The sequence below is a fragment of the Crocuta crocuta genome, unplaced genomic scaffold (genome assembly GCF_008692635.1).
Source record: "Crocuta crocuta isolate KB4526 unplaced genomic scaffold, BGI_CrCroc_1.0 scaffold20, whole genome shotgun sequence".
NCBI lineage: Eukaryota > Metazoa > Chordata > Mammalia > Carnivora > Hyaenidae > Crocuta > Crocuta crocuta.
Genome location: NW_027527932.1, coordinates 5,563,861 through 5,576,463, shown reverse-complemented (window position 1 = coordinate 5,576,463; position 12,603 = coordinate 5,563,861). Strand labels below are relative to the sequence as shown.

The following is a 12,603-nucleotide window of genomic DNA, read 5'->3' as shown; positions in this document are numbered from 1 at the left end:
CCCCATCCTCCCTGCACCCCGCTTCCCACGCCCCCGCCGCGCACCCCTCCCCGCGCGCCCGCTCAGCCTGCGCTCCCCTCTGCCATCAGCACCCCCATCTCCCCACCATCACCGTCATGATCTCCACCATCACCGGCGCCGTAACTACAGTCCGCACAACTGTGTCTTGCCACTTAGACAAAGCCCGGGGTCCTCGGGGGAGAGCGAAAGACCCAAGTTTTCAGGCTCAGGAAGGAAAGTTCAGGTGGACGACACCCTGGAAAACAAAGAGACGCCTGCTTGGGAGAAAGGGAAAGTGAAGCCAGGACAGAGAGAAACCCTGAGCAGAGGACAGATGGGGCACTTGCCAGACACCAGCAGTTAGCCAGCTGCCTTTCAGCAGATTAGGGCTGTGTTAGTTCAGCAAATTAACATGGCCCGGGGTATGGTGTTATTCCAGTAAAACAGCTATGTAAGCTCAATCCGTGTTTCTGGTTTTCCAATGGAGAATCACCAGGAAGCGGGGTGGGGGTGGGGGGTGACTGGTGACTCATATTCACCCACACGCCAATTTTCCTCCCTAGGCGTTTATGACAGAAACTCTGGAATTAAGTTTTTTACTGAAATGTTTTGTAAAATGGGGACCCCCCAAAGATGAGCTCTGTGGCCAGAGTAAAAATTAAAAGATTGTTGATGATAACCTAACAAACGTGGCTCTCATTGGAAAGTGCTATTTGTTCAGGTGTCTCTTCCTGTCTACTTATTTCATTTCGAATTTCCAACCCTAAACCTCTCTTTGAGGCAAAGAAGAGAGATCCCTTGGCCAAAAGGCCAAAGTAGTAATGATATTCAGAGCAGATGGCCTTCTTTGTTCATCACTAGTCAAGGACTGACTCGGATTTGGAAGGCGAGATTTTTGTGTGCTTTCTCGGTAATCAGGCGATAACACAATTTTCCCATAATAGTAAAGGGTAATAGAGTGCAAAAATTGAAAAGGCATTTTATGTAACAGTGTTCTGCTAGGCTCTGCTTTTAAAGTGCCATCATTTTCTATCTCAGGCGAAGGGGAGTTGGAACATCTTTGAAATATCTTCAAGGTCCAAACCCAAGTCATAGCGCGTCTTTAATTTAGCCCAGATCACCTCTTTTATAAGAGCTAACAAACATCAGAAAATAAGAACTTGAGCCTGTCAGAAATAAAAATCTTTCAATGAACACCCACTGTGTTGGGTGGGTGGGGTTTTTTTTGCAAATTATTTTTCATGAAATTAACATCTTAATTAAAAATGAAGTGGGTCATGCTTTCATATGAGAATGTCAGGTCACATGTAACAATCAAGTTTAAACCAGAGCAGAGAAAAGGCTTATTTAAAAATCACTCGTGTATATTTATTCTGCTCCTCCCCCCCCAACAAAAAGAGTCAATAAAGCAAGTTTTGTCTAAACTGGCTTGCTCATTTTGTCAAAAATAAAACTAGTCACAAACAAGCTTCTTTTTGAGGGAAAATTCACACCAAATACTCTTCCAGGATGAAGAAAAGTAGCATTTTGTCAAAAGTTACTTGCTGCTATCAATTACATAAATATTGGCATAAATTTGATTTGCCTCTAAAATTCTGTCACTTTTGCACTCAAACTAAAAAACAACCTAGTGAAAATATTTGGTGAAATCGATTTCAGAGAAGAAGAAAATTTGCTCATTTATATACTGTCTTTAGATTGGTAGTATCCACAGTAAAAAAAAGACCCCTCAGATCCCAAAGAAACAAGATTCTTAGTATTCCCTTATCTGTTTGCAAAGAATGGTTCATCTCAGATAAGTTTTTAAAGTGTACATATTGCCTGTTCTGGCTGCTTCAAAACAGAAATGCCAACCAGGAACCCAGTGCTTCTAACGCTGCTGCCTTCCTGTGCTTAATATAATTTCCTGAGGTTGGGGAAAATTCAAAACAATGTGACTTCGGTGAGATTTACAGGCATCTGTCTCAGAAGTGATGCCTTTCTCTGATGCAATATTATGCTAGGCTGATTAATTTTTATAGAGTGCTGCTATCCTGGCTTCTTCCTTTATTCTTTCTTCTATTAAAGGGCTATTTTGCTTTTTTCCTATTTTCAGTAACATCACTTCCTCATTTTTATAATAGATTTAAAGGTGAACAGAAGACATATTTTCCATCAGAGTGGCATAATACACTTTCGTAGACACGTTCACAAAGGGGCACATCCTTTTAGAGTCACGGAATGCAAAGCTGGTGAATTTTTATTTCCCGAAAGGGGGACTCAGGAACTCTTCAGAGCTAGTGGTGTCTGTTTACTTTTGCAAGCTTTACAGAAGGACACCGAATTAACCCTGAGAAGTCTCTTCATGGCTTTACACACACGTCCTCAAAGCAGAGTCATCCTTAGTAAACAGACTCAGACTTACTTGGATCTTCTCTCCTTTCCTGTTACATAGTGACAGAGACAGGAGGCAACATAGCAAAATGAATATAAAATTTATCAAGCTTGGTCCCATGTATTCAGCCCGGAAATACCCCTCAACATTGTCAAGAGAGATCTTTCCCTACATTTTGATAATTTTGATGATTTTTCATTTTATCCAGATTTCAGTGGAACAAATTTGTTTCAGGAGAAGAAACTCAGTCTGAATTACTGTAAGTCTGTAAGTCCCTAACATCAATCCCAAGTGTTATATCTCTCTAGAGAGAACCATGCTTCCTTTGCTATCCGAGTTTGTCTTGGCTAAAGCGAAGTTTGTCTTTGGTTTGCTTCTTCATGGATGTGGAAATCAACTGGACACTCACCTTCCCTCAAAAAACTTTCATTTATTCAGTTAATAAGTTCATTATTCTTCACTCTCACTGCTGCCTCTCACAGCCCTTTATCATCTCTTCTCTGGCCAGGTAACCCTTTTCATGGACATGTTTCTGTATGACAGGGAGTATCAGAGAAAGTTTTCTGTGTAGGCGGCTAATTTTCTATGAGGCTTTCTTCTTCCTGACTTCTGAGCCAGCAAGGATTTTCCCCATTAAGATGATTGCTCTTGTCTTCTGGACCCTTTTACCCACATCTCCAATGTATTGATATTATGCAAACCAATTTTCTCCACCTCTTCTCCTTAAAATCACATCATGCCCATTCAGCTTCTGTTACTGGTCAAATGTTTGCATAAAGGTCCATACCTTTATATGTATCATGTATATAGTGTCTTCTGCGTTCATTATTTTATAGTTTGGGAGGAAGGGAAGTTGTGGGCCTCAGAATGGCAGAGGGGCTCACATTATAGGTTTTGTGAGTAAGAGAACTCTAGTCTGATGTGTGATCAAAATAAACAAAACCTGAGATTCTCTGCTTTTTCCCTCTCTCCATTCTTTTTCTCCCTTCCTTTCTCTTAGCATCTCTTGCTAACCCCACTCCTCCCTTTCTTCGTTGACTTCTGTCTAGATATAGAGCACACGTGCACATGTGCAGCCAATGGAGTGCTCTGATAAACTTTTATGAGCATCGCTTTTCCAAAAGGAGTGAGACACTGATGTGCTTTTAATCTCCTGTTGGACAAAGTAGCACTGTTTTTCAGACAGTGTGAGCTTGACCTCACAGGTAATTAACCTACCTTCTCAATCTTTTTGACTGACTGCAAATCCTCCGGAGCAGTGCTTCTCAAACAATGTGCATACAAATCGCCTAGGAATTCTGGTACCCATTCAGCAGGTGTCGGTGAACAGTGACATCCCGTGTTCCCAGCAAGCTCCTGGGTCCTGCCAGTGCTGCTCATCCATGGACCACACTCTGAGAAGTAAAGACAGCAAACAATTTCCTTGTTTTTAAACATCCCCACCTTAATATCTGAGTAGCAAATAATGGCACTCATACTAAAACGAAACAAGAGCCATTCCAGGATCTAAGGCAATAATAGCTTAGAAATCATAACTGTAGTTGATGAGTAGGTTATACAACTAACTCCTTTCTTCACACATCACCCATCTGCACTCTGTTGTGTTCTACTTTGACCTGGAAATTTTCTGAACTTTGATTCCTGTGGCTGACATCATCTGCATAATCACATCTAGAAGAAGGGCCCCAGTCACATAGATGTGCTGGGGAAAACACTGAGAAGAAATGATAGCAAGTAGATTTAGTGGCCATTTTGGGGTGAGCCCTGCCTTTCTTACATTTTTCCAGATCTTCTTCCTCTAAAAAGTCTATTCTTAGAGAAATACCCTCTTCCCTTGATGAGAGAAGAGTCACTTGTTTGTTTGTTTTTTCCTTTCCCTCCTGCTGATACTCCTAAGATGCACAACTAAAATTACATTTTAAATTGGGGCATTGACTGCCAGTGACTTCTTATGGGGATAGTTTAATAGCATGGAAAAAGTTCTAGTCTAATTTTCTATGTCATAATAAATTTTTCCCTGTAGATTTCCTTTATTTAAAATACAGTGAGGTGTAAGGTAAACACCACTTCAACTAAATACCCTTCTACAGTGAAGACGGAGAGAAATACCATGCCTTCCTTACAAGTTGTCTTTTCCTTCGACTCCTTGAATTATTTTTCCCAAAGCGAACTAAAAGAATACAAATTGTATAGGTTGTTCTAGAACACAAGTCACAATCCTCTGTCAAAAGATCCATCTTCCGAGCCCCAGACTACTCTAATTCTGATCTGGCATTTATTTTGGGTACAAGTTCTCTGTGTCTCTACTCTGATGAAACTCATTCCAATTTACTCTTAATCTTTCTTAAGAGCAAGAGCAAATGGGAGAAGATGACTGTGTGCTTAGTTGCTATTTTGAAGGGTGCCAACAGAGTCAAAACAATGAATATGTATGTGGCAAGGGTAAGCCCTGGGCTAGGACTGCGCTAAAGGTGATGGAAATTTGACTGTGAGCCAGGGGCTAAATTCTGGTCACACTGCACTTTCGGATGATTAACAGTCTCCCTTTTACCCTTCCAGACTCTTCTCCCTGTCCCTGGTATATCGGTAGTTCATAACTGCGAGTTGGGTAATGGAGAGAACGCTGATGGACGGGGAACCAATCTGTTACTCACAGGATTTGTGTTCCTTTGCCAGTACTAAAGCAGAGAAGTCTTACAAGCCCTAATGGTCAGTTTCAAATTCATCATTTGGGAAAAAGACTCTTTTCTGGTTAGCATCAAAGAATATTGTAATCAACCAGCCTCTGAGATTAAATGTAGGTCCCACTGGCAGTAAGGGAGCATATCATCTTTCAGGAAGGATTTCAAATACAGTTGTACTTTAAAAAAAAGAGAGATTTTTGCTCACTGTGATTTTCAATTTTGGTCTAGATGTATCAGCAGCCTCTATTTTTATTTCATTCAGTATAAAAGTTCTTTTCAGCATTCCTAGGGGAAAAGCATACTCAGTTAAAAATTCTGAAGTGAGATTTTAGGGAGGTGAAGAGCCATAGGGGTTCACCTAATTCTATATTCATTCAAAATTTGAAAACATAATTTTCACACCCACTAATGGATGAGGTAGTTGATTAGACTTAATGTGGGAAGTTTTATTTCTGAGATTCATTTTTCATTTTTTTCTTATAAAAGAAGTCCACAGAAACAAATATGAGTATAGTTTCTCACTTATATTTATATTAATTTAAATTTATGTGTACTTAAAAATTATTCTTTGTATTACCAAGAACAAACCAAAGCAATAAATATTTGAAGCGTTTTTATTATTTATTGATGTTCTTATACCTCCAACAGTATCTAGGCTTCACAGATTTTATCTTTCTGGTTATGACAACAATATACTCTTTCCTCCACAAATCTGGCCAACTTAACAACATCTTTTAAATGAACTTCCTTAAGACTGGTGAGGTGTGGGTGTGTGCCTGTTGTGTGAGTGAGTCATTGTGAGGGCACAAGTATCCAGTGTGGTGTAGAGAAATCACCTAGACTGAGGGGCAGGGCAAAGTCATTGATAGAACACGGGCTTTCGGTCAGGTGGACTGGGGTGTGAATCTTTCTTCTAGCTGTAATTAATCTATCTAAACCTCAGGTTTATCTGCTCATCTAATAATTAATAACCTGGCTTTCAAGTTGGTATGGAGATTAGATCCTAGAATGTCAAAGCTGTAGGCACATAACAAGTACTCAACAAGTATTTGTTTTTTCCTCTCACTTTTTAGCATTAGTTTATTACCTGATTTTAAGACCAGGGCTTAGTTGTTATAAGACTCAATATCTTTTTATTTACCTGGAAACAACAAAATTATGACACCAACAAGATGACAGTTAAGTGCAAAATGGAGGTTTTATTTCCAAAGCAGTTATACCCACATCACTTCACATGATCCTCAGCGTCTCCTAAGGAATTCTTTTTCTTCTACGACTTGCAGTATCACTGTAACAATGAAGAAAGAGAATTGAGGTAAAATGCTTTGTGATAATATACACACATGTACATATTCTGTAGACAAGATCTGATTGTTAGTCTATATTTAATGTGTATGTTATTTCTGAAGATAACGAAATAAATGTAAGTAGTAAAGTATAAAATAACTAAAATCAATTTTATTCGCATCACTTTACCTTCTGAAATGACTTTTCAACTTTGATTCTTTAGCTCATAAACACTAGGATATGTATTTATAGGTGTGTGTGTGTGTATGTGCATGCACATGCGTGTATGCAAATGCACTTCGTTAAGACTGAATTTTGTATAAGGGAATATACAAATAGATCTTTTCTAATGGAAACTTGAGATGAAGTGGGAATCTCAAATCTATGGATGCCATGATTTCAAATACCATGATATGAAGAATTTTTTTCTCTCTCTCATACAAAATACTACTACCTAAATGTGTAGTTTATTAGAAAAAGCATGCATTAGAAGTAGAAGTTAGCTTCTACCTGTGACTTCCCAGAGTGTGTGGTGAGCTACTCTCCATGTATTTGTAACAATGTCTAAATCAAGGATCATTTAGGACCCAAATAGCAATGGGAAAGATGGTTTCTGAGGCCCACATGAATCTGCCTAAAGTACTCTTTTTGATTATCAAGCACATTTCAGTACCCAGATCATTTTTGGCACTCAGCTAGGCATGACGAAGTATCAATCCTTCAAATAGAATGGTAAGATCTTTGATCTGGCATTTTAGCCAAAGGAAAATACATAAAGGAAGAGCAAAAGTTTGTGATAGTGGGAAAAGGCACCGACAGCTAGATTTTTAAACAGTCTTAGTCATCTTTCAACGAAGAAATAAGGACAAGACCAGACATCTGTAACGTATGGCATTAGGCTATCTAAAAATGTCTGTTAACTCCTTAGGCACATTTAGGTTTATAGAGTGGTAAATCTAGAAGGAATTTTCATAAAGGACAGTGAGGTTCTGAAAGGGAAGGTGACTTGCTGAAGGTGACAAAGCCTTAAGTAGTAATTATTAGAACCTCTTTGCTACACATAAGATGCAGATCAGCACTGTAGAAAAGAGCATGGGACTGGAGAAAGATTACTTGGTCTTGAATCCAGTATCTGCTAGTTAGTAGCTGTGTAACCAAGGGGGACAATAATATACTCTTCTCATATAGTTGTTCTCAAGATTAAAATATATAAAGAGTATTAAGTACCTGGGACATAATAACCTACAGTTATAATAAATTAGAAATTAAAGCTATTATTATTATTCATACCCCTAGGACAGAAAAACACTCCTACTTCATGTGATACCAAGTCCAGTGTATCCTTTTATACTTGTTTGACCGATTTAGAAAAGTTGAGTGAGAACCAAGTCCTTCACATGAACAGAAGATGACAGTGAAGTGAAAACACTACATTACATCCTGTAGAACATTCTTGAAGGGCATAGCATGTTTAGCCTTAAATATTATCAATTGAAGTTGTTCTTTAAGTAGCAGTTTATTCAGAAATCTGAAATGAACGATTTGACTTTAATGGAAAATATCTGTTTCATCCTAAGTATGAAACCCAGTGACCCTAGCTTGGGTTTTCTCTCCAGAACCTTCTACTGTATGCTGAGGATAGAATAAAGATGTGGACTGAAGTACATTTATTTCAGTTATTGTAGATTGGAGGCATGGCTATGTGTGGAAGCGGGCCATGAAAAATGCAACCTCAGCTCTCCCCTTGAACCCGTAGCAATTTATCTCAGAAACATTGTAAAGTTCCCTGAACTGTAAGGTGTGTAACTTGCTCCCCAAACCTTTAAATCTTCTGAAGGGGACAAACTAGTGCTACAACTTGTGCTCTGAGCGTCCTGGGCCGTGGCTCGGAAGCCGGACCATCACCCCGCGTGCTTCAAGGAGGCGGTGATCTGAAGTACAGTGTGCCTCGGCTAAATTCTCCAAGGAAATTGAGTCGCTGCAACCCCCTCACTTAAGGAACATGATTTCAGAGGCACTCAACAGAATGGGAAGCAACTCACTCATGGAAACAATGTTGTGATTGCCTTCTTTATTCATTTACTCTATCTGCACACTGTTTTAGGCGCTGGGGATAGATGGTGAGCACGACAAAGTTGCTCGACCCATGGAGCTGACACCCAGTACTGGGGATACCCAGATGAGTGGGATCCAGCTCTTCTCCACAAGGAGTTTGGAGTAAAAAGAGAGAAAGGAAAACGGCAGTGAAATGATGTGGTCAGGGGCTGTGAGGCTACCACTGACCTGTGAAGGTCAGGGAGGCTTCCTAGAGAAACTGGTGTCCAAGATGACTCCTGAAGGGTGAAGAGGAGTTCATCAGTGGCTTTTCTTTGTCAAGGTCCTCAGAGGTGAGGAGAAATGTCAAGGGGCTCCGTGTGGCTGCATAGCCAGATGGTGAATCTGGAGAGAGATAGGGACCACATGGTGAAGGGTCTTAAAAACCTTGTTACATAGTCTTACACTTTATCTTAGGACAATTGGCAGCGATTGATCAATGTCAATCAAGGAATGACATGAGCAGATTTCAATTCCAATACAGAGAATGGACTGGAGAAGGGCAAGATTGGAGCAAAGGTACCATAGGGAGAACGTTTCAGGGCTAAACAGTGAGATTGGATGGAAAAAAGGGACAGATCTAAGAAATATTATGGAAGTAATTGTGTGGAAGTGGGCAACAAGGGAGAGAGTGAAATAATAGTGGACTCCCATGTTTCTAGAATGGAAACTGCACAGAAGGTGACATTAGTCACTAAGAGTTGGAGGTGGAGGAGCAAATTCAAGATGAGGAACTATGGTTAGTTCGGGCTTAAGCATATTGAGTTTGTGGTGTCTAGCAGACGTTTCTGTAGGGTTGCTGAAAAGGCAGTTGGGTTTGTAGCCTGGAGACCAAGGCAGAGCTATAGGTTGAAGTTAGATTACATGTAGGTGGTCAAACCACAGGGCAAGATCCTAGAAACATCATACTTAAGCGTTCACAGAAAGAGAAGAAAGAGCAGGAATCAACAAGGCTAAAAGAAAAATCAAGGTGTCTGGAGTCAGAGGAAAAGAGTGGGAGAATGGGGGAGAGAGTTTTAATAAGGATGAAGTCATCAATATAAAATACTGATAGAGGTCCCCCCCACAGAGTACTGCAACGCGTCTGTTGGCTATAGAAACAAAAAGATCATCACTAGTAGGGTGACCATCTTTCCAGGTTTGCTTAGAATTGTCCCAGTTTATGGCTATTGCGCCAGCATTATTTTTATTATTAGCACCCCCTCATGTCTAAATTTGGATGATAAATTATATGATCTTCCCGGTCAGTTGGTTGGTGGGAATAGTAACGACATATTGCCGTGGGTGTAGGAATGAACTAAAGAGCAGACATCAAACAAAAGAATTTTCTGAAGGAATGTTGTGAGGCTACTAGACAGGGAATTTTAACATCAGATGGGCATCAAACTAGATGGATTTGGCAGTTTCTTCCAATCCTGGGAATAGTTCATAGTATTATTTTTCATTTACCATTCTAAGCCTTTACAATTAGTGAAAATCAAGACGTTATTCTATTTCTTGTTTTTGCATATTGCAGAGCTAACTGCTGTTTTCTTACAAACTATTTTACAAAGCCAACATGTATACATAACCTTTCTATTATTCCATTATCCTGAAAATGAATACAAGTTACTTTGACTATTCTTCCTCTCCCCTACAATAATATAAAACAGGAATGTGTGAGTTGATGGTCTCCCTTAAGAACTAACTGGTCATCCTAAATTAAGCACAAGAATAATTTTGTCTTTTACATTATTTTGTATGATAAAGCATTACCAGTAGTAACAAGGCTGGGAATAAATATTCTTCCACTGAGTGCAGATACTGTCCACCTAGGAAAGTTAAGGGAAAAAAATATGCCTTCAAGTTCATTTACACCTAGTATGTCTTCTGATTTTTAGAAGTTTCAGGTTATACCCAAAAAATATCTGAAGGCATTTAAACATTTCTATTTAAAATGAGAAGGATGCAAATAATATGGGAGTTCTTCTGTATACCATTTAGGTGTAAAAATCATAAGAGATGTGTATGAAGGTATTAAAACAATCATCATAAGTAAAATAATATCTCAGAACAACAGGAAAGTTATATAAATAGGAGGATTTTTATGCCTGTGTAGATATTGGGTCAACGGGAAAGCAATCAGGGGTTTCAAGTCCCTTTGCTTTTCCTACAGAAGAGAAACAAAGGCAAATAATAAAGCCGCTTGTAATGTCGACTCATGAGCATCCTTTCTCATCGCTGTTGAATTTGATTATTGAAGGTCAGGCTTCCAGCCACAAGGCTGCCGCCCTCCCCCTCCCCCTGGCTGTTGTTAGTTCAGTTTGGAGTAATTAGGTACCTGTGGGGTTAGGATAGGGTGACCTTTAACAGTCCCTTTTTATTGTTAAGATGCAAATGACTGCCTTTTAAAAAGGTGGGGGAGGGGGCTGTTCTGTGAAAGGTACTTCTATTTGAGAAAAAGAGGCTAATGGGGAGCAATAAATTGTACAGCAGCCCTAATTTCTCTGCCGTATCTAGGCCTGTGAACAGCCCATAAAGCATGCTGTAACAGAGAAGGATCTTTCTTCTTAGAGTCTCTTAAAGTAATTAATAAAAGAGCCATCTATTACTAATCTGACCATATACTATTATCTTAACTAGTCAGGGTGCCTGAAAAGTTCCAGATATTTTTGCATATTATGCATTCAGGAAGTCAACAATGAAATTATCCCAATTGCACCATTTTAAAGATAATTTAGCCTTTATTCTTTGGATACCTAATCTAATCAAACCCACAGCACAACACTTGTTTGTTTTTTTTTAATCTAAGTTCCAATTAATTTGCCCAGACTTTCTTCGTATCATCACTGTTTTGTCTCTCTTGTGTGCATTTGTTTTGCAGTAAGAAATGGCCTCGTTTTTGCTTCTTTTTTGGATGGCCAGCACCACATAGAACCTGAATGCCCTACTGCTTTCTAAGAACAGAAAAGAAGACCTTCGATTTGTCTGGTTCAGTGGCAGCTTGGTAGCAGAAAAACTGTTGAATGGGCCCCAATTCAACCATCAGGTGAATGGGACCAGTCTCCCTTCTTCCAAAATATCAGAAAGTAAGCACTTGGAAAGGAGATTTGGCCAAGATGACCCACTTACAGGCTGGACTCAGTCCAGAGACTATAGAGAAAGCTCGCCTGGAACTGAATGAAAACCCAGATGTTTTACATCAGGACATCCAGCAAGTCAGGGACATGATCATCACCAGGCCTGACATTGGATTTTTGCGTACAGATGATGCCTTCATCCTGAGATTTCTCCGAGCCAGGAAGTTTCACCAAGCAGATGCCTTTAGACTCCTGGCCCAGTACTTTCAGTACCGCCAGCTACACCTGGACATGTTCAAAAACTTCAAGGCTGACGATCCCGGCATTAAGAGGGCTCTCATCGATGGGTTCCCCGGAGTGCTGGAAAACCGAGATCACTACGGCAGGAAGATTCTGCTGCTGTTTGCAGCCAATTGGGATCAGAGTAGGTAAATGTAGATAGTGTCTTTCCTTGGCTTTTCCTTTTCATAAGCGTACATACTGCATGTTTAGGGCTGTATGGCTTTCATTTAAAAAAAAATGAAAAGAATGTGTGACTAGCGAGCTTTCCTTTCAAATATATATAGTTCCCCCCCTCTCCCGGCCAAAGAAAGTTTTAAGGCCACAGGATTACTGTCATCAAAGGGCACTTCCAGATTCACGGCAAGATTTAGGAACAAGAGAATCATAGGGTTAAAATGGCAAGACACCTTAAAAATCAGTGTTATGTTCATCAGAGTGGGTCATTTATTTTAATAAAATCGAAAGCTGGTCTTCTAGAAGAACCATATATTGTCTTTAGTGTTCTCATCTTTAACAGCAAAAACAACAAAAATGGATTCAGTAGATGGCTTTAAATCAAGTGTTTTCAACACATAAATAATTTCTTGGATCCTCTCCATGACTTTAATGTCCTATATTTCTTCTGAGTGCCAGACCTCTACCCAAATACATCTCTCCCTGAAAATCCTATAAAGAACTGCAAACTCAGCAAGTCCCAAATCGAGTGCACCGTCTTCCCCACTGTGCTTGCTCTCCCAGCCATCTAGTCTCTCCGCCCAGAAATCCAGGGGTCATCTGGGACTGCTTCTTGCCTTTGCCCCAAGTCCCAAAACTTTCTTCTCAA

General features: G+C 39.8%; 1 protein-coding gene across 1 annotated transcript in view; it reads left to right on the top strand.

Moving 5' to 3' along the window:
* Window positions 1-12,603, top strand: part of CLVS1 (clavesin 1) — a 171,238-nt gene that overhangs the window by 255 nt on the left and 158,380 nt on the right. The window contains exon 2 of the mRNA XM_077751815.1: window positions 11,303-11,926. Within this exon, the coding sequence (XP_077607941.1) occupies window positions 11,472-11,926 (455 nt within the window). The 5' untranslated portion in view covers window positions 11,303-11,471. The remainder of the gene's footprint in view (window positions 1-11,302; window positions 11,927-12,603) is intronic.